Source organism: Hypomesus transpacificus, chromosome 23, assembly GCF_021917145.1.
Source record: "Hypomesus transpacificus isolate Combined female chromosome 23, fHypTra1, whole genome shotgun sequence".
Taxonomy (NCBI): Eukaryota; Metazoa; Chordata; class Actinopteri; order Osmeriformes; family Osmeridae; genus Hypomesus; species Hypomesus transpacificus.
The window spans coordinates 7,459,383-7,477,840 of record NC_061082.1 but is presented as its reverse complement, the minus strand read 5'-3'; the positions used below and the strand labels follow the sequence as shown (position 1 = coordinate 7,477,840).

The window sequence follows — 18,458 nt, the reverse complement described above, 5'->3', positions numbered from 1 at the left end:
TATGGTGATCCTTGCAGCTCCATTGCATTGATTTATTACACAACGCATTACACCGATGCGATCACTCGTGAAATATTACTCGTATTATAACAAACAGCGTCAAGGTCCATCTCTCAGGGTCCATATCTGATAATGGCAACCCTCCCCAAAAAACTTTCAAGTGAATTATTCGAGGTTAGGACACTGTAGTTTGTCTCTTTTTTCAGTGGCAGATTATGAGTGACAGTCAGTGTGTGCAGCGTAGCTTGCGACATCCATTCCGGAGTGTCTTCGCCGTCGCGTTTGACTGACAGCTGTGGGTTCCCTCGCTCCTCAGGTACCTGGAGAGCCTGGCTTTTGCGTTGCCATTGGTATTGATGCTCTCCTGGGTGCTGTTCATCGCCGACTTTGTCAAGAAGCTGGTTCACGAGAGAGAGCTCCGACTACATGAGGTAGGGCGGAAAGAAAACAAGACACACCAAAAGATTGTGTGCCATGCATATTATTCCTTTTTCTTTTTCGAATCATTAAAAATCCATAGAGATGATTGCCCCCCAAAATGTTGGCCTATGTATTATTGAAGGACGGGTGGTGCCCTGGGCGACTGCGTTTGGTTGCTTGTGCCGAGAAATTCACCCCCCCCTTCCCCCTCTTCTCCCAGTACATGAAGATGATGGGCGTCAGCCCCGCGAGCCACTTCTTCGCCTGGTTCCTGGAGAGCGCTACCTTCCTGCTGATCACCATCTCCATCCTCACCATCATCCTGAAGGCGGGCCACGTGTTGCCCCGGAGCGACGGCCTCCTGATCTTCCTGTACCTGTGCGACTACGGCCTCAGCATCATCGCCATGAGCTTCCTCATCAGCTCCTTCTTCGACAAGACCAACATCGCCGGCCTGAGTGGCAGTCTGATGTACATCATCTGTTTCTTCCCCTACATCGTGGTCATGTCCATGGAGTCCACGCTCACCGCCGCCGCCAAGAACGCCCTGGTGAGGACAGACAGAGGCTGTCTGAATGGGAGAGAGGGAGAGAGAGAGAGAGAGAGAGAGAGAGAGGGAGAGAGAGAGAGAGAGAGAGAGAGAGTTATCAGTGCTATATGAGGCAGTAAAAAACTAATGTTGGGGTGGATTTTGTCTCCAGTTCTGGATTATTATACAGTGTAGCTGTGTGACAAAAGAGGAAGGTATTCAAAATGACATACTCTAAGTTTGAAATTAGAATTTACAGAGCGGGAGAGAAAGTCCTCGAATTCTCAGATGACTGGGATAGATGCTATTTGAAGACGTGTCCTACTAACATATTTGTCACTCGTTTCCCACAGAGTTTGTTTGCCCCCACGTGTTTCAGCTACGCCAGTCAATACATCACTCGCTACGAGAGCCAGGAACAAGGTAGGCGCAAGCTGGGACGGAAGCCATCTGGATGGCATCCTTTTCATACCAGCCGCAGAGAGAAACGGAGAGAATGAGGTAGCCAGCAGTGATTGAAACGGGCTGTTATGTCTCTTTCAGGAATTCAGTGGAGCAATTCGTACATGTCTCCAATGCCTGGCGACTCAGCGTCGTTCGGCTGGCTGTGCTGGCTCCTGCTCATCGACTCTGCCCTGTACTTCCTGATAGGAGCATACATCCGCACGGTTTTCCCAGGTGACAGCACAACACAAGCACACGACACGGGCTCCATCGCCCCTCGTTGCACTTCTTCGCGAGGTACGAAGAGATTCCTCATGCGCACGGTTTCTGCTCCTCTCAGGAAAGTATGGCATAGCATCTCCGTGGTACTTCCCCGTGTTGCCCTCATTCTGGGCAGACGTGCTCTGCTGCCGGGGCAGGAGAACTGACAGCACCGGCAAGGGTTTGCTGTTCACCAACATCACGCAAATGAACCAGCCTGTCTTCTCCTCTGACAAAGATAAAGGTACTCATCGTCTTCCTCCCCCTCCCCACCCCTTCCACTCACATCACCGTTCCGACTTCCACGGCCGAGACGACTGTTCTTGTGCACTGCTCTGAGGTCCCTTTGTCGTGCTTTGACCTTGTGATATTTGTGTCGCTTCCTCTTTTGTTACGTCTCCTGCTCCCACTGCTGGTCTCCCCCCCCCCCCCTCCATCTCGTTCCCCCTTCTCATGCGTTCAGGGAAGAGCGGTCTCTCCCACCACGTGGACGAGGAGTTCTCCGACCTGCCCGTGGGTGTCGCTCTACACGGACTGACCAAGATCTACGGCCAGCAGGCCGCCATCCAGAACCTCAACCTTTCCTTCTACGAGGGCCATGCCACTGCTCTGCTCGGACACAACGGTGCCGGCAAGACCACCACGATGTGAGGACCGTGGTCAATTCCGTCTAGATGACTTTCATCATATGGATGAAGGAATGGAGGATGGATGGATGAATGATGGATGATGGATTATGGATGATGGATGACGTATGAATAGATGGACGAACGGATGGATGGATAGATAGATAGATATTCGACGTTAAAATGTGTTTGTGCTGTTGAGTATTTCACAATCGACTTTCACAATCTATCCCCCATGTAAAGCGCTGCTGGTCGATCAATGACGTGTGAATGTGGTTGTATCCAGGTCTCTTCTCACAGGCCTCTTCGCACCCTCCTCCGGCACCATCGAGGTGTACGGCCGGGACATGCAGAGCAACATGGACCAGGTCCGCAAGGAGCTAGGGGTCTGCATGCAGTACGACGTCCACTTTGACCACCTGACCACCAAGGAGCACCTGCTGCTCTATGGGCAGATAAAGGCCCCCCACTGGTCACAAAGGGAACTGCAGGAGCAAGTGCGCAAGTAAGTCTCCAATCAGGGGCATGAGTAGCACATGGTGCGAGTCAAGTTTCAATGTTTCACTGGGAATGGATAACTTGTTCACGCAAAAATACCTCATTTCTAACTAGCTTCTTCTCTCCCTTTGCCCAGAACCTTGCAGGAGACCGGCATGTACGCCCACAGGCACAAGCGGGTGGGCACCCTGTCCGGGGGAATGAAGAGGAAGCTGTCCATCTCCATCGCCTTCATCGGCGGCTCGCGCCTGGTGGTCCTGGACGAGCCTACCACCGGGGTGGACCCCTGCTCCAGACGCAGCATCTGGGACATTGTCATCCAGCACAAGAAGGGTGACTTACAAATGCATGCACACACCCTGTCCTCTAGTCTACCACCCAATACATATTCACACTGGCAAACACACAGAACAACCACGTCATAATGCCATGGTTTGTGTGACATTTTAGGAGATGGACAAGAAAGGACAGAAAATGAAAGGATAGGAAAGGAGGAGATGAGAGCATTCCCTGTAGGGCTTTTGTTCTTATCTGGTGTCTGACTTTCAATTCAACATTTAAGTAAGCAGAAATTGATTTTTCTCCAGGTGCACACACGCTAGCTGTGGAGAAGGGAAGTTAGAGAATCCCACGGCAGCTGTAGTATGGCCGCGATTGCTATCCGTCATGCATTTGACGGTGGAATCTGCAATTTAATTGGGTGTCTGTCTGAAATGATAGAGAGTGGGTTTGCGCTGGGGGAGAATGGAAAAAGGTCATGTTTTCTCACACGTCCCCGTTTCTGGCTGTCTTTGGCCTTTGCGACTTTGCCGTGTGTCCTCGTTTGCCCCTTTCCTGTTGCTAATGTGCATGCTTTGCTCTGTGCGTGTGTGTGTGCGTGTGTGTGTGTGTATGTCTGTATTTACCCACGGTCAGACCGTACCATCATCCTGTCCACTCATCACTTGGACGAGGCGGAGGTGCTGAGTGACCGGATCGCCTTCCTGGAGAGAGGTGGACTCAAATGCTGCGGCTCGCCGTTTTACCTGAAGGACAAGCTGGCACAAGGATACAACCTCACTCTCACCAAGAAGGTACAGACAGATGCTGTACACAGATTTACTGTGCATCCTGCCAACTTTCTGACTATACAGTCTCCTGTCCCTGACACAGATTTCGATTCGTTTTGTATTTTAGTGAAACTTTTTGCACAAAATATTAGACTTACTCCAAAGCCCTTTGATCCAACTCATCCCTTTCCCCGGAAGGCCCAGGAAACGGGCTCCAAGGTTCGGTTCAACAGTGCAGAGGTGAGGGCCTTCATCCAGCAGCACGTGCCCGAGGCCAGACTGAAGGAAGGCGAGGTGGGGGACGTGGTGTACTCTCTGCCCCCCTTCACCTCCCACACTGCCTCTGCCTACCGCTCCCTCCTCTCTGCCCTGGACGCCAATCTGGACAGCCTGCAGCTGGGCTGCTACGGCATCTCCGACACAACCTTGGAAGAGGTCAGCACACACGCGGCGACTGTACACGCCGACGGGTTGCACAGCACCCCTACACCACAACACATGTACTCTCAAACCTGTGTGCTGTACCAGATAACGATTTGAGAAAAAGAAACCTTCACAAAGAAATAGAACGTAGGCCCCGGGTCTGTCTTCTACACAGCCAGGGGTGTGCAGTGCACATGCTTAGATCCAGGTCCAATCACACTGGATGGTGTTTTTTTAGGTGTTCCTCCAGCTGACCAGGGATGACCTCGAGCCGGAGGATGACAAGCCCTGGTCTGTGTCTGAATCGGTCCCAGAGATGTCGCCCCCCGTCGACAGCCTTCCAGAGGACCTCAGTGACAGCGGCTCCAGCTTTGGGGACAAAGCCAGTAGGTTCCTCTGCTCTCGGTCACCCGTGCGAGCTCTGAAAGCATCGCTCGTCTCATAGGAACAGAAAAAAAAGATCGACGAGGATGGGGAACATTCTGTCTGCCCGTCTCCCAGCTATGTGTTTAAACAGAATTAAAAGAAGGAGTTTAGGAAAGTGTTGTGTGCTCACTAAAATCAGTTTCAGGAGCAACTATCTAACCTCCCCAACCCACCCCTCCACCATCCCCCTCATGCAGGTCTGACCGGCTCATCCACAGTGCACGGCCTGGCCTTGGTCTGGCAGCAGATCATGGCCATGCTGATAAAGAGGTTCCACCATTCTCGCCGGGACTGGAAGGGCCTGATCTCCCAGGTGGTCCTGCCTGTCATCTTCGTCTTGTTCGCCATGGGCCTGGGCTCCATCAAGAGCGACCTGCAGCACTTCCCCGAGATGGAGCTGTCCCCTGTCCTCTACAACGTCGGACCTCAGTACACCTTCTTCAGGTCAGGCAGTACACTGTGGCAATGCCTTGCCAGATAGACATGCTGATCGTAAATAGGACGTTTTTTGTGTGTTTGTGTGTGTGTGTGCGTGTTGGTGTTTTCGTTTTTCTCATTCCACAGATAAAAAGTCAATCATGTTCTGCATAGGGAGTTGATTTATTTTGAGAGGGGTGGGGGTGGTGGCAGAGGGGGGGGCTGGGGTGTGGGGTAGATCCACCTTGAAGGGCAGGTGAATCAGAAAGAGATGGAGCCAAGTGCAACGAGGGGGATGAGAAAGAGAGAGAGATGATTATGATTGTATGATTTCAAGATGAAAGTCAGTAAGAAGGAGAGAGTCAAGGAGGGAGATGTCTTGATTGAGCAGCTCTTTGATCTGTGGAGCGTGCAGAGAGGGGAAAGTCGGAGGTATGAACATGGCCCAAAATGTGCGCCCTCCCACTGTCCTTGATTGATGTCTGTATGAGATGGAACACCATTTTCTGGTGCCAGATCTCACATAAGCCTCCCTATCACTGACCCACAGTTTCCAGTTCTGAATCAATGCCAGGTCATTTTCATCACAACTGCACTGTGTGTTAGCAATGTATGGATGTGTAATTACCTTGGTCTAATTCATTGTTCTCTTGACAACAGTAACCAGAACTCAGACTCCAGCAAACTGGTGGACACCATGACGGCCTTTCCTGGGATTGATAATGGCTGCCTGGGCAGCCCTGATAACCCGTATGTACTCCACTGCTTGCTGTCAACTAAACATTGAAGCACTTCTCCTATTAACCTTGGTTTGATTCAGTCGTAGTAACAATGAGCGATAACAGTCACACTTAGATCTGTCTACAAATATCCAGTTTTCACAATCGCACCTAGATATGTTTGCGAAGAATCTCTGCTCCCACCTGCACTGGCAGTACCTCTTCCGTTTAGCATGGCTCACTACATTCCCTACTGGCCTTCTTCCTCTTTAACTGATTGTGTCCTACTTTGTCTATCTGTCATCATTCTGCATCCCGTATTGGCATTGATATTCCTTACTTTACCCCTCTGTTTTCCACTTTGTTTTATTTGACTCCTTCCTGTCTCTCTGTCTGTCTGTCTCTCGCTCTCTCTATCTCTCTCTGTCACCCTTTGTTCTTCTTTCTCCCTCTCTTTCGGTCTCTCTCTCTCTCTCTCTCTCTCTCTCTCTCTACCATTCTCTGCACTCGCTCGTCGCTGGACTGTCCACATGGTATACGTGGCTTAAAGCCACATGGAATTTGTGGCTTAAAGCCTAGAAGCCCCTCTGCAGTGTGAGAATCATTTGTATTCCATAAACACTCTGTGTTTATAGGATAGATTTCCCCTCACAGGCACTCAAATCAATGTTGGCACTCATGAACCAGACCTTAGAGGCACTATAAAATTGTCAGCCAAAAAAAAAGAAGACATCTCGTCGTGCAGAAGAGCTTCAGTTTGATGCCCTGTGGACAATCACTGAGGAGTGCTGAGTGCCGCAGTGCTCCCCTGACTACAGATGTGGTCTGTGATGTCATGACAGTTTAAATGGGAATAAATGTGTGATTTACGCTCTGCCATATGGATCACGGATATTGCCGCGCTTATGCATTAAAGTGTGTGTGTGTGGATGTGGGTGCAACGGAGTCATCTTATTGCGAACCACTTCACGTGTGCAGTCATCTTCTCATCTCACTGGTTCACCTTGTGAATGTGTCTGTTGAAGGGTGTGCAGCAGAAACGCACAGCCAGACACCTGGGAGACCAAAGGGAATAGCTCGGACGTGTTCGAACCCTGCGCTTGTGCCCATCAGCAACAGGTAAGAATGAGCCACTTCAAAGGCAAGGGGGGGACAGTGACTGGACATCCGTTGTGTGCGTCAGTCGCTGTGCTGCCTCTGTGTGTGGCTGGGGTTGCGTGTGTAATTGTGTAAAAGTGGGGTTATGCGCGTGGTTGTGGTTGGGTGTGGGATTCATTTGTGTTCCCTTCTAATTTCCTTTCAGGTGTGTCCGAACCACCAGTACCAGCCTCCTCATAAGAAGCTGCCCTCCTCCCAGATTGCTTACAACCTGACTGGCCTCAATGTCGAAAGCTATCTCCTCTCCACAGCTAACAACTTCATCAGGGACAGGTACAAAAAAGACTTCAACAATATCTAGTCTCCCTTTCTCATATATTTATCAATATTTTTCTTTATTTCAGAGTACTGTAACTCTATACAAATGTATTTAAAAATATATATCCACAGGTATGGAGGCTGGTCGTTTGGGCAGCCACTCCCTACAAGTCTGCAGATGGACCTATTGGAAGTGCCCAAAAACAGAACCCTCTCCAAGGTAAATAATGTTGTACCTGTCCCCAAAACCTCCAAACAAACATTCTCGTTCTGCTATAGTTAAGTAAATTATGCCTGAGTTTATAATTGCAGGCATTATGCTACAGATGCACTAAGATGCCTGGCCCCAGATGGAGCTGCATTATTACGCTATCACTGTCATCGTTAACATGGTTTATCGCTGCACTTGCTGCCGTTATGTTTTTGCTTGAAATGTTCCTGAGATGATGATGCTTTTATTTGCGTCGTTCCAAAACCGCCCCTTGGAACATTCAGGTTGACATTAATTACAGAAAAGCATGGAAGAATGTCTAGGCATAACACAATACAGTCCCCACCCCCCCTCCCTCTGTCTCTCTATCTCTGTCTCTCTCACTCTGTCTCTCTCTGTCTCTCTTTCTTTGTCTCTCTCTGTCTTTCTCTATTTCTCTATTTCTATATCTCTGTCTTTCTCTCTCGCCTGTGTAGGTCTGGTACAACCCTGAAGGTCACCACAGCATGCCGGCATACCTAAACAGTCTGAACAACTTCATTCTACGCTCCAGCCTTTCTGCTGCCAAGGACCCACAGCAATATGGTGCGCAGCACACATTCTTCAAATATGTACGAGGAGCCTGCACCACGCAGTAACATTCCCACATAAAAACAATGGTCCTCGAGAAGGAGTATTTCACCAGATTAGAGCACAACAACTCTAATTTGAGGTATTCAAATCTCGGCTCCTTGAGGGTCTAACAAAGGGGCAATACCACACAAAATCACCTTACAATCTAATTCCATTTATCACTTGCTGGCTCGATGGCCCGCCTAATCTTCTGAAAGGGATTTACTCTCTCTCTCCAAGCAGTGATCCCGGGGAGCTTTTCGTCATGTTTAGAGAGACCTTTAAAATTATACAATATGATTGATTGGGTCTGGGGTGAGTGTAGCACCCATTTGGATTAGCAGGGCAGAGCTACCAGTTCCTCAGGCCGCAGCCAGGGGGAGCTGTGTGTCCTCAAGCCTCCCGTCACGTCGCCGAATGAATACCGATGAGCAACAGAGAGCTGCTCAGAGGGATTGAACCGAGGCAGACTGACGTTTCAGTGCTATTTCAGCACTGTACCGGAGAGTCACTGTCTGCCTGTGGGCAAGATTAATGCAACCCCCCCACACACACACACACACACACATCATACCCCCCAGCCTCCACAACACCCAGTCAATAAGAGAGTGAGGACAGGGGGAAGGGGATGCAATCATTTAAATGTGACCTGTAGACTAATATACTGAGAAGGAAAAGGAGTCTTCAGGGATTGCCTCAAGCAGAGTCGTCGTGCCATGTTAACTGTGTACATTCTGTGTGTTCATTCTGCGCTATGTGCTATGTAACAAAAAAGAAAATGTCTGTTTTCTGATTGTTTCTATACAGGTATCTCTGTGTTCTCCCACCCCTATCCTGGTAAAGTGGACGAGGAAGATACCATGTAAGAGCAAAACAGGACAAATTGACCTAATATGAAGTACTGCACCAAGGCTAGCTGAAACTAATGCAGAGATCATGAGATTACATTTTCATCATTATTCCATTGAATTTAGTTCAGTTTGCCGCTAACCTTTCTGAAACTTTAGACTTGTAAAGACATTTAGATTCATGTCATCCCTGTCTTGGTCTAGGGCAATCTGACTGTTGTATTTATCCATATTTGATTTTCTAAATGGATTTTCCTGAGGCTGCATTATTGATCAGGAGGCCCAATATAATGTGTGTTTACTCAGAAGGTGGTGCAGAGGTGGATTGATTCTACCCTACTTCCACAAACACGGCAGTTTTAAACACTGCAGGCTATTTTAGGGACTCGGGGATTGAACACCTTAGTAGTATGTTTGGCAAGCTCCCCTTCTGCCATAGTCCTCTCTCTCTCTCTCTCTCTCTCTCTCTCTCTCTCTCTCTCTCTCTCTCTCTCGCTCTCTCTCGCTCTCTCTCCTCCACCCGCACACACACACTCACAGGTATCAGGTCAGTGCTGAGCAGTGACTCATAAACGAGAGGGCAGTGGCCTGATCTGACCAGGACGTTCCCCAAGAACCTCATTAGGGCATAGGGCTGTGCGGCCACTCCTCTCTCACACTTGCCTCCCACTGCACCGACTGTATTTATTGGATTTCAGTTTTGTCAATGTATTCCACTCTACTGAGACCGGTATTATGGACGTAGCTTTGGTTGTTATTGATTTGCCTACCTGGAGGTAAAGAGGTTCCTACCCCAGTACGAGGCCGTGTCCCCCTTGTAGAGTGTTGTGTCTGTGGGGCTTGGGAGTACTGTAACTATAGGTCAATTTGATAACAAGCCACACAATGCTGGCTAATAAGTGCCGCTCTCTCAGCTTCGCTGCCAGTGAGCTCAGCTCCCTCTTTGGTCTGTGGTCCTGCAACCGGGACCAAAGTGAGCAGGCCGAACAGATTCTACAGATTCTACCGAAAACCTCGGATGCCTCTCTCGACGACCCGCGAGTGGATGGAGTAGGCCGATAGGGGACGGAAGTAGCTGGGGCAGAGTGGCGTGTTGGACAGGATGGAGAGATCAAAGACACAGCAGGGGAACAGAGGGGTGCTGTGATATCTTAAAGGACCCCTAATCACGGAGCCCGTTGCTCACCACTGGCTCAGCTGGGATCTCTCCATCGGGAGACACTATCGCACCAGTGGCATGAGCTGTTTTCTAGACAACTTACATCCAGTTGCAAAATTGTCTATTTTGTTTGTGGCCATTGTTATATCTCCCCTGAGGTTTAAGCATGTCTCTTAACAAGCTTGTATATGTTTCACTGTGCTTGCTCTGTGCCTCTTGAAAGGCTTGGAGTGTGTTATGACCTCTCCTGCACAGGGAGAACCACACAAGTTCAGGCAAACCATGGCTTTTCTTTAGATACACATGAGGACGTAGATTTGAGGTTTGAGAACAGCAAATAGAACATTTGACTGTGTATAGGGCTATTCGGACTCACTCAACGTGAAATCAATTGCAGCAGGGTACTGTGAGAAACATGCTTCCAAGCGGGATTCACAACTCCATCCCCCTTTCTCTCTACCTCTCATTCTCAATCCTTGTCTTCCTGATGTTTAGGATTCGAGGCCTGGTCCACATCTTGCTGGCTCTTTGTATGCTGACAGGCTTCTCGATTGTGACAGCCAGCTTTGTCATCTACGAGGTTCAGGAACACCATACCGGCTCAAAAGGACTCCAGCACATCTCTGGCATTGGGGAACCCTTCTACTGGACCGTCAACTTCCTCTACGACATGGTAGCGTAACCCCAAAAGACCACCTCCTCCCAGGAACAGCCTGGCCAAATTGAACAGATGAACAATGGGTTCCTAACTGATTACCATGTGTGAGACAGTATATGCGCTGTGTGTTTGTGATGTAATTAGCAGTCTGTCCATGTGTCACCTCCAGACTCTGTACATGGTCCCAGTGACCCTCTCCCTGGCTATCATGGCAGCCTTCGGCCTCCCAGCCTTCACAGAACAGCAAAACCTGGGGGCTGTCACCATTCTGTTGGTCCTATTCGGGTGAGTGACCAGCCTCATTACCGTGACAAGAATGTTGCTGACACCGATAATGCATGTATTATTGTGCAGACGCTTCTCATGGAGAAGGAAAAAGGAGAGGAAAATAGCTGTAGCCTTGAATTAATTCGACTGAATAATCTCAGTCTATAAATGTAGCTTCTGTTGTACTTCTAACACCATGAAGATATTTTAATCTGGGTTTTATATTAGATAAAGAGGGCCATCTAGACAAAGTGGGATTCCTGATAAAATCAAAGCCCATTGATATTGTCTTCAGTTTTAGTTTCAGGCTACGAATGCAAATGTTCTCCCAAATCATCGAATAAAACCTAGCTCAGCACCACCAATTCTTTATAAAGACAACTGACTCTCATATGAATAATAATCACATACTGTAAAGAGATGAATTGGTCCATAACACAGGACCATAGTCACAGCAGTCAAATTCATTATCCACCTGGACTGACTCTTGTGCCTGTGTTGCACTTTATAGCTTTACACATAGTGGTTCTGTCTGAAACACCTCAGCTGCATATTTTGTCCCTGACCTAGCAGGCACTGCAATCAAATGAAAAGCAGATCATTTAGAGTAAGAGGAGTGTGGCGGAGAGTGTTAACCGTGAAGATAGGAGAAAGCACAAGTGATTTATCTTACGCCTTTTGAGTTCAAGTGTTTGCCTTTAAGTTGAGAAGTTTTGTTTGTTTGTTTTCCCCTCTCTCTTGCGCTTCCTTTTTCAAGGTTGTAGACATTCAATTAATTAATTAACACGTTTCTAATTGACAAACTTCATAAGGTATCTTCCATATAGGTCAGGGGCATGTTGATTAAACAGCTTTGCGTCCTTATTTTTGTGTGAAGTGTTAAGATAACGAAAGGCCTATTTATTGTTTTGCTTTGTACTATCTTCTCAGCTTCGCCACCTTCCCCTGGATGTATCTCTTGTCGAGCGTGTTCAAGGATCCAGAGATGGCCTTCATCAGCTACGTGTCCATCAACCTCCTCATAAGCATCAACACCATCATCTCCACATCCATCGTTTACTTCCTGGGAGAACTCAATAAGAACAACGAGGTGAGTGTGCTTGCCAGACAGAGACTGGACAAGATCGCAGCCTTGTCCAGGTCTCAATTTGAGGTCTGTAACCTGCAATTGTTGGGAGAGTCATGGATGTTGGTGGTGATGATTTGCTGTAGTTACCAAAGGACAATGGCACTCAAGGAGAATGACACTGACCCTTTGTTCTTTACTTTGTTCACCAGAACATCCAGCAGGTCTACTGCACCATGAGCTACGTGTTCCTGATCTTCCCCCAGTTCAGCTTCGGTAATGGGCTGATGGAGCTGGCCCGCATTGACATGCAGGTGCAGGTCCTCAATGCGTTTGGCATCGACGCCTACAAGAGCCCCTATGCCATGGACACCCTAGGCCCCATGTTCCTCTCCTTGTTCCTACAAGGCTTCACATTCTTCTCTCTGCGGCTGCTGCTCAACAAGTGGCTCATTCGTCGAGTCAGGTGAGTCCGTGGGGTTTGCGGGGGGGGGGGGGGGGGGGGGGGGGGCAGAAGGTGAAGAGCAAGGGAAGCAGAACCAAGATAATAGGGTCGTAATGAGACCGATCACCATTCGAACGTTGCTAGTTCCTCTGATGTCTCTTAGTCGGCACTGACACCGTCGTCTTTGTCTCGTCCTCTCTCTAACCCTGACCCTAACCCTCTCTCCTCTCCAGGCTTCTGATCTGCCGCAAGAAGACGGTGCCCCCCACGGGTACCGAGGACGAAGACGAGGACGTGCAGGCGGAGTACCAGCGCGTGACCAGCGGGTCGGCCTGCTCAGACCTGCTTCAGGTCAACCATCTGAGCAAGGTCTACCAGCACCTCAGCAAGAAGGTCCACGCTGTCAAGAGACTGTCTGTGGGCATCCCATCCGGGGAGGTAAGATCCCGCATCTCACTGGCCATCTACATTCAACATGTCGCAACCTGTCCTTACAACGTCAGATACCACAGCTCAAGCTCAAGTAGGGGTTTGATGAAGTTTGTCGAAAACCTTAGGAGGTTCTCCTTAATATCAGTCGTTGTGTGAAACTCGATGCGTGGTCCCAACCTGCAGTGCTTTGGCCTGCTGGGGGTGAACGGCGCAGGGAAGACCACGACCTTCAAGATGCTGACTGGGGACGTCAGCCCCAGTGATGGCACAGCACAAATCAAGGACTGGGATGGGTAAGTGGCAGTTGTGTGCACTGTGTAGCTCTTTTATGTCTTGACATATTTGCGGACGCTCGTTCCTGAACACACTCATTTGGTGCCTCTCACTGAGATTGGGGCGTTATGGACCCCCCGTGACCAGGGTGTGCGTGTTTGACTGAAAATGCGCAAGAGGTAGCAATTTAGCGCGAGACCCTATACTTAAAGCCACCACTTACATGTTTGTTATGTTACCTCTTTGTTCCTGCGCTTTCCTAGGAGAATGGTAGACATCATTGACTGCCGTAATGAGGGTATAAACATTGGCTACTGTCCCCAAGTGGACGCCCTTGACGACCTGCTGACTGGAGAGGAGCATCTGTACTTCTATGCCCGCATACGAGGAATCTCCAAGAGGGAGATTGACCGGGTAAGACACTTCACTGCTGAGAGAACCACTTAAATTGATATTAACGTTGTCACATCTATTTCCCATGAAATGTAACGTTTCAAAAGCTTTTTGTAAATGTAATTTGACCAAAGTAAAGCAGGGCTCTTTTACAAGTATGCCAGTACGTGCTTTCAGGCTTACTGAAGTAGTACAGTGCACAAGGAAACACTTGAGGCCATACCAAGTATGCATCAACATTGCAGTAGCTGTGCTTCTTTTCTTTCTGCTTTTATGGCACCTGTTTTCTAATAAAAGGATGTTGTGTGAATGGGCCTATGAATCATGATGGATTTCCATTTAAAGACATCCTCGTATGATCAGAGAATTTAGCTTCCCGTGTCACCGTGGGCTCCATATCCATTACTTGGAATGGAAAGCAATCTTGCAGTCTGTCCTGATTACGCTGAGTATTTGAGATGTTTTCCCTCTAACCCTGACAGCGAAAAAAAAAGAGGCCAGGCGATCAGAGATTATGACATTTTAGATTTTCCATTTAATGTTTTAGACAACGTCTTAAGTGAGTTCAGTTCAAAGCACCAAAACACGAAAATCACATTCAATAAATAAAATACGAATTAAATAATCAAAAAAATAGGAATGGTGACCTAGATCCACAGGCAAAGAGATAAAAAGCCAGCTCCTAGTGATTGTCTGTGTGTGATTTTATAATATGACTGCCAACACCCAAGGCCTCCATCTTTCTCTCACCCCTCCCTATTTCTCTCCCCTCTCTCCCCCTGCCCTCCATAATGCTGATGGGCTCCGACTAGCTCTTGATGATGTCACCAATAGACACAAGGGCCACACAGACCGAATGCGGATGATTCTAATCACTGTTGTTTCTGCCATTACCTCTGACTGAGAACAACAATGGCTATAATGGGCACAACATTGTTAGTGGTGGCTAATGTGGCTAACTCAAAGATGAATATATATATATATATATATCCCCTCAGCTCTATAATGTCCCTTCAGGAGACAGTCCTTACTTGGAATAATGATAACTGGTCCTAATGGGGCAGATTTACAGTCCCATGATTTTTACCACTGTTAATGAGATGAGACACCAAAGGTCAGTCTGAAAGGCTGTGCAGGATTAAGTCAATGAAACAGGGACTTTTATACCTACAATGAGGTATACACTATAGTCTATTTCAGTCTTTTATTTTGCTATGACCCAAAATGCCAAGATGTATTTTCCTTTAAGGAGCAACAGAAACCATGCCTTTTCTGTATGGTAAAGCTTACTCGATTGAAGCCAATATATAGCACTGCTCATGTAGTTAAGTGTGTGTTCCTATAAAAAAAAATAGATGGTTAAAGGTGTTGCTCCTCAGCTTGGGCCATTAACCTGGATTATAAAAATTATTCATGTGGAAATTCTGACAGCCCATTGAAAATACCTCATGCTTTTGATTTGTGGCCCCAAGATAAAAGAGATAAAAGTACATCATTTAGAGTACAGTTGATAGTTTTAGTGGGACATGTCACCTTAAATAATGTAAAATATTTTTACTTGCACTGTTATTTTCTTTGGTGTGAAAATTCAGCCTCCATTTATGGGTGCACAAACCATGCAACATTATCTGTCAAGTGCACATTATTCACATTATTGTTAAGTTATATATTACATACCATCTATTTTTACAGTTGCATCATCCTCATTGTGGACACTCTTGGACATTTTACAATAAAACCAGATAACAGAGGACAAGAATGAAAACTATTAGCTAAACACACAAGGTCTTGATGGCCAAACATCATGAAAAATGCATGCCCACTAGATGCATCTCCACAGCATGATTGCCATAGAACTATACTTTGTACTACTGCAAAACCAATTCTGCATCTTTTTTATATTTTTTGCTCACAGGTGGTAAACTACCTGCTTCAGAAGCTTGAGCTGAACGACCACAGACGAAAGATCACTGATAGCTACAGCTGTGGAACCCGCAGGAAGCTCTCCACAGCCCTGGCCCTGATTGGACACCCTCAGATCCTTCTGCTGGTGAGGTCTACTCACATCATGTCGCCATAAACATGACGATGGCCATTTCGTCTCCTGAATAGGTGGTTCTCACAGAATTCACTTTCCACTCTTCTCCTCTGTCCTTCTGGCATTGTGCCCACCTGTCTATGTCCCCAGGATGAGCCTAGTTCGGGAATGGACCCTCGCTCCAAACGCCACTTGTGGAAGATCATCTCCGAGGAGGTGAAGGGAAAGTGTGCTGTGGTTCTCACCTCTCACAGGTACAACCTCCCTCTCGACCATCTCCACCATGCTGCAAGCACTTAACAAAATGCAATGTGATAAACTACCTTATTTGCTCTACTCATTTTTTATGTTTGTGTGTGTGTGTTCAGCATGGAGGAGTGTGAAGCTCTGTGCACCCGTCTAGCCATCATGGTGAAGGGTCAGTTCAGGTGTCTGGGCTCCCTGCAGCACATTAAGAACCGGTCAGTGCTCTCCCTCCGTTCCACCTTTCCCTTCCAGCCAGCCATTAGTCACCTCTGGTCCTTTGCAGTCTGCCATCTATTGTTCCCCTGTGTGATCTTTTATTCTGTGCTCTGCCGGAGCTTTACCTCCCTGATGATTATATTGACCCCAGTAATGAAAATTCCTTTGTTACTGTTTCTCCCGACAGGTTTGGCAGCGGATTCACAGTCAAAATGTACCTGAAAATGTATTTGTGCGATGTGGAGGTTATCACCAACTTCATGCAGCAGCATTTCCCAAACACATACCTCAAGGTACTGCACTAGTTAGGTCACACAGGTAGTTTGTCAGTCTGTGAATGGATCTGTTTGTTGTATCGCTGTCTAGGATTAACACCATGGCTAACGTGTTTCATGCAAATACTTTATATAATATATGTAAACCAAACGTCTTTTTACTACCTAAACAGCAGGGGATAAATAGGAATTGGGTTAATATCTGTGTATTTTCCAGGTACTATATGGAGCATAATCAGAATATATATTGGCGGCACATCCCCCCCCAATATTCAAATCTGGTCAAAATGTCCCCCGCAATATGTTGATATAAAAATACAAATAAAATATGTATGTGCTACGCGGCGACAGGCAACCACGCAGGCTGTCCGAAATTATCATACAAATACAATTAAATTAATTAATAAAAAAAGAAAAAGGTTTTCAGGTGGGGACCCTCAGACTACCCAGCAGATTTTGTCCACCCCAATGTTGACTCCATGGCTACAGCCTTGATATAGAGTATGATTGTCACAGAGAGACCACTGCCACAGTGGCACTAAAATCTGCCACGCTGGATAATTACAATGCCAGTCAGGGTATCTTCCAGCTTGGAGTGTAACTGTGCCCCTTCCTGTCTGCCGACCACAGGACCAGCACTCCAACATGGTGGAGTACCACGTTCCCATAGCACCTGGAGGTGTTGCGGACATCTTTGACCAGCTGGAGTCCAACAAGGCCACACTGCAGATCAAGCACTTTTCTGTCAGCCAGACCACGTTGGATGAGGTGAGGAGGGAGGGAGCGAGGGAGCGAGGGAGCGAGGGAGGGAGGGAGGAAGGGGCAAGAACAGAGACATTCATTAAGAATGTGGGAGAGACTGTATAGTTGAAATGTCTGAGTTTTAACATGTGCCAGCACTGATAATCTACAATCATCTATCTCCTTTTTAGGTATTTATTAACTTTGCCATGGGGAAGGTTGGCATGGAGACAATCGCATTAGACAACGAGGGTTCAGAAGATTCCAGCAGCCTTGACTCCATTGAGGCTGTAGACACATAAGGATTGCAATCATTTTGTCTCCAATGTTGTGATGTCTGGTGACCCATTCTATGAAAACTGCTGTACGTGAACCGATAAATCATCTCTGTATGAGCTTAACGTAAATATATGTCCCCTCGATCAAATTACTTAATCACTTTCTTCTTTGTCTTTTATGTAATTTCTCTATATTTAAATAGTATGTCATGATGAAGAATAATTTAATAATGCCCCAGAAAAAGAAAAAAAAAATATGTTATAGGCCACTCCCTGACATTGCCACTTGATGATTACTATTTATGTTTGTGGCTTAAAAAATCATGATGTTGGTGTATGACAGTGTCTGGACCCATGTGCAATTGTGCAGTAATCTGTTTACTTTATCCCAAAAAACTAATAAGGGTTTCTCAAATGAAGGATCTTGTACTGTAATATAAATGGAAATCTATATATTTATGGTGAAGGTGCAAAAGCAGATCAAAATTACCAGCTTTTTACTCATGTTCAAATCCACATTATGACCTGTGTGTTATACTGTGGTATAAATCACATACAGAAAACACAAAAATGTTTTCACAATCACTAAAAAAACGTTTGAAATATCCGCACTTTTCCCCTCTCATTAAAATTTCCTCAGAGGGCATGTTCTCACTGTAAGAATGTGCTGAATATTTTATAGACACTTTCCCTCTATGGCTTAAGGCACATTTCCACATAGACTTGAATGTACTGAACTCATTGTTATACATTTAATAAAGCAATTTTTTCAAATGCAAGTGCAACTCAGTAGCTATGCTCATTATTTCAAAAGTGGGTTTACAGTGGGGACATCTTTTCATTTCAAAGCATTCAATGTTTATCGTGTATCCTGTTCTTGAGTTCTGTTGTTTTGTGTTCAAAGAATCTTTTCAAAAGGGGTTTTGGTTACAACAAACTACATATACCTTTATGAATAAATTAATAACAAATTAGCTTGTAGTAGAAACATTAACATTATATTGTGAGTCCAAGGTTATGCAGGCAGTAAATTGGAAGTATCTTAGCTCATCTCCAGCTATGTTTAAAAAAT

General features: G+C 46.8%; 1 protein-coding gene across 2 annotated transcripts in view; it reads left to right on the top strand.

The window, feature by feature from the left end:
- Positions 1–18,165, top strand: part of abca12 (ATP-binding cassette, sub-family A (ABC1), member 12) — a 53,041-nt gene extending 34,876 nt beyond the window's left edge. For both annotated transcript variants that reach the window (XM_047046575.1, XM_047046573.1), the window contains 31 exons: positions 317–431; positions 641–970; positions 1,303–1,372; positions 1,493–1,627; positions 1,734–1,898; positions 2,118–2,301; positions 2,567–2,785; positions 2,915–3,111; positions 3,694–3,851; positions 4,026–4,262; positions 4,489–4,636; positions 4,874–5,120; positions 5,754–5,843; positions 6,838–6,931; positions 7,116–7,243; positions 7,361–7,448; positions 7,916–8,024; positions 8,859–8,913; positions 10,554–10,731; positions 10,886–11,001; positions 11,914–12,073; positions 12,262–12,515; positions 12,728–12,932; positions 13,110–13,219; positions 13,463–13,613; positions 15,508–15,642; positions 15,781–15,884; positions 15,999–16,091; positions 16,280–16,385; positions 16,998–17,135; positions 17,300–18,165. In XM_047046575.1, coding sequence (XP_046902531.1) covers positions 317–431; positions 641–970; positions 1,303–1,372; positions 1,493–1,627; positions 1,734–1,898; positions 2,118–2,301; positions 2,567–2,785; positions 2,915–3,111; positions 3,694–3,851; positions 4,026–4,262; positions 4,489–4,636; positions 4,874–5,120; positions 5,754–5,843; positions 6,838–6,931; positions 7,116–7,243; positions 7,361–7,448; positions 7,916–8,024; positions 8,859–8,913; positions 10,554–10,731; positions 10,886–11,001; positions 11,914–12,073; positions 12,262–12,515; positions 12,728–12,932; positions 13,110–13,219; positions 13,463–13,613; positions 15,508–15,642; positions 15,781–15,884; positions 15,999–16,091; positions 16,280–16,385; positions 16,998–17,135; positions 17,300–17,410 — 4,630 coding nt within the window. In that variant the 3' untranslated portion in view covers positions 17,411–18,165. The remainder of the gene's footprint in view (positions 1–316; positions 432–640; positions 971–1,302; positions 1,373–1,492; positions 1,628–1,733; positions 1,899–2,117; positions 2,302–2,566; positions 2,786–2,914; positions 3,112–3,693; positions 3,852–4,025; positions 4,263–4,488; positions 4,637–4,873; positions 5,121–5,753; positions 5,844–6,837; positions 6,932–7,115; positions 7,244–7,360; positions 7,449–7,915; positions 8,025–8,858; positions 8,914–10,553; positions 10,732–10,885; positions 11,002–11,913; positions 12,074–12,261; positions 12,516–12,727; positions 12,933–13,109; positions 13,220–13,462; positions 13,614–15,507; positions 15,643–15,780; positions 15,885–15,998; positions 16,092–16,279; positions 16,386–16,997; positions 17,136–17,299) is intronic.
- The last annotated feature ends 293 nt before the right edge of the window (positions 18,166–18,458 follow it).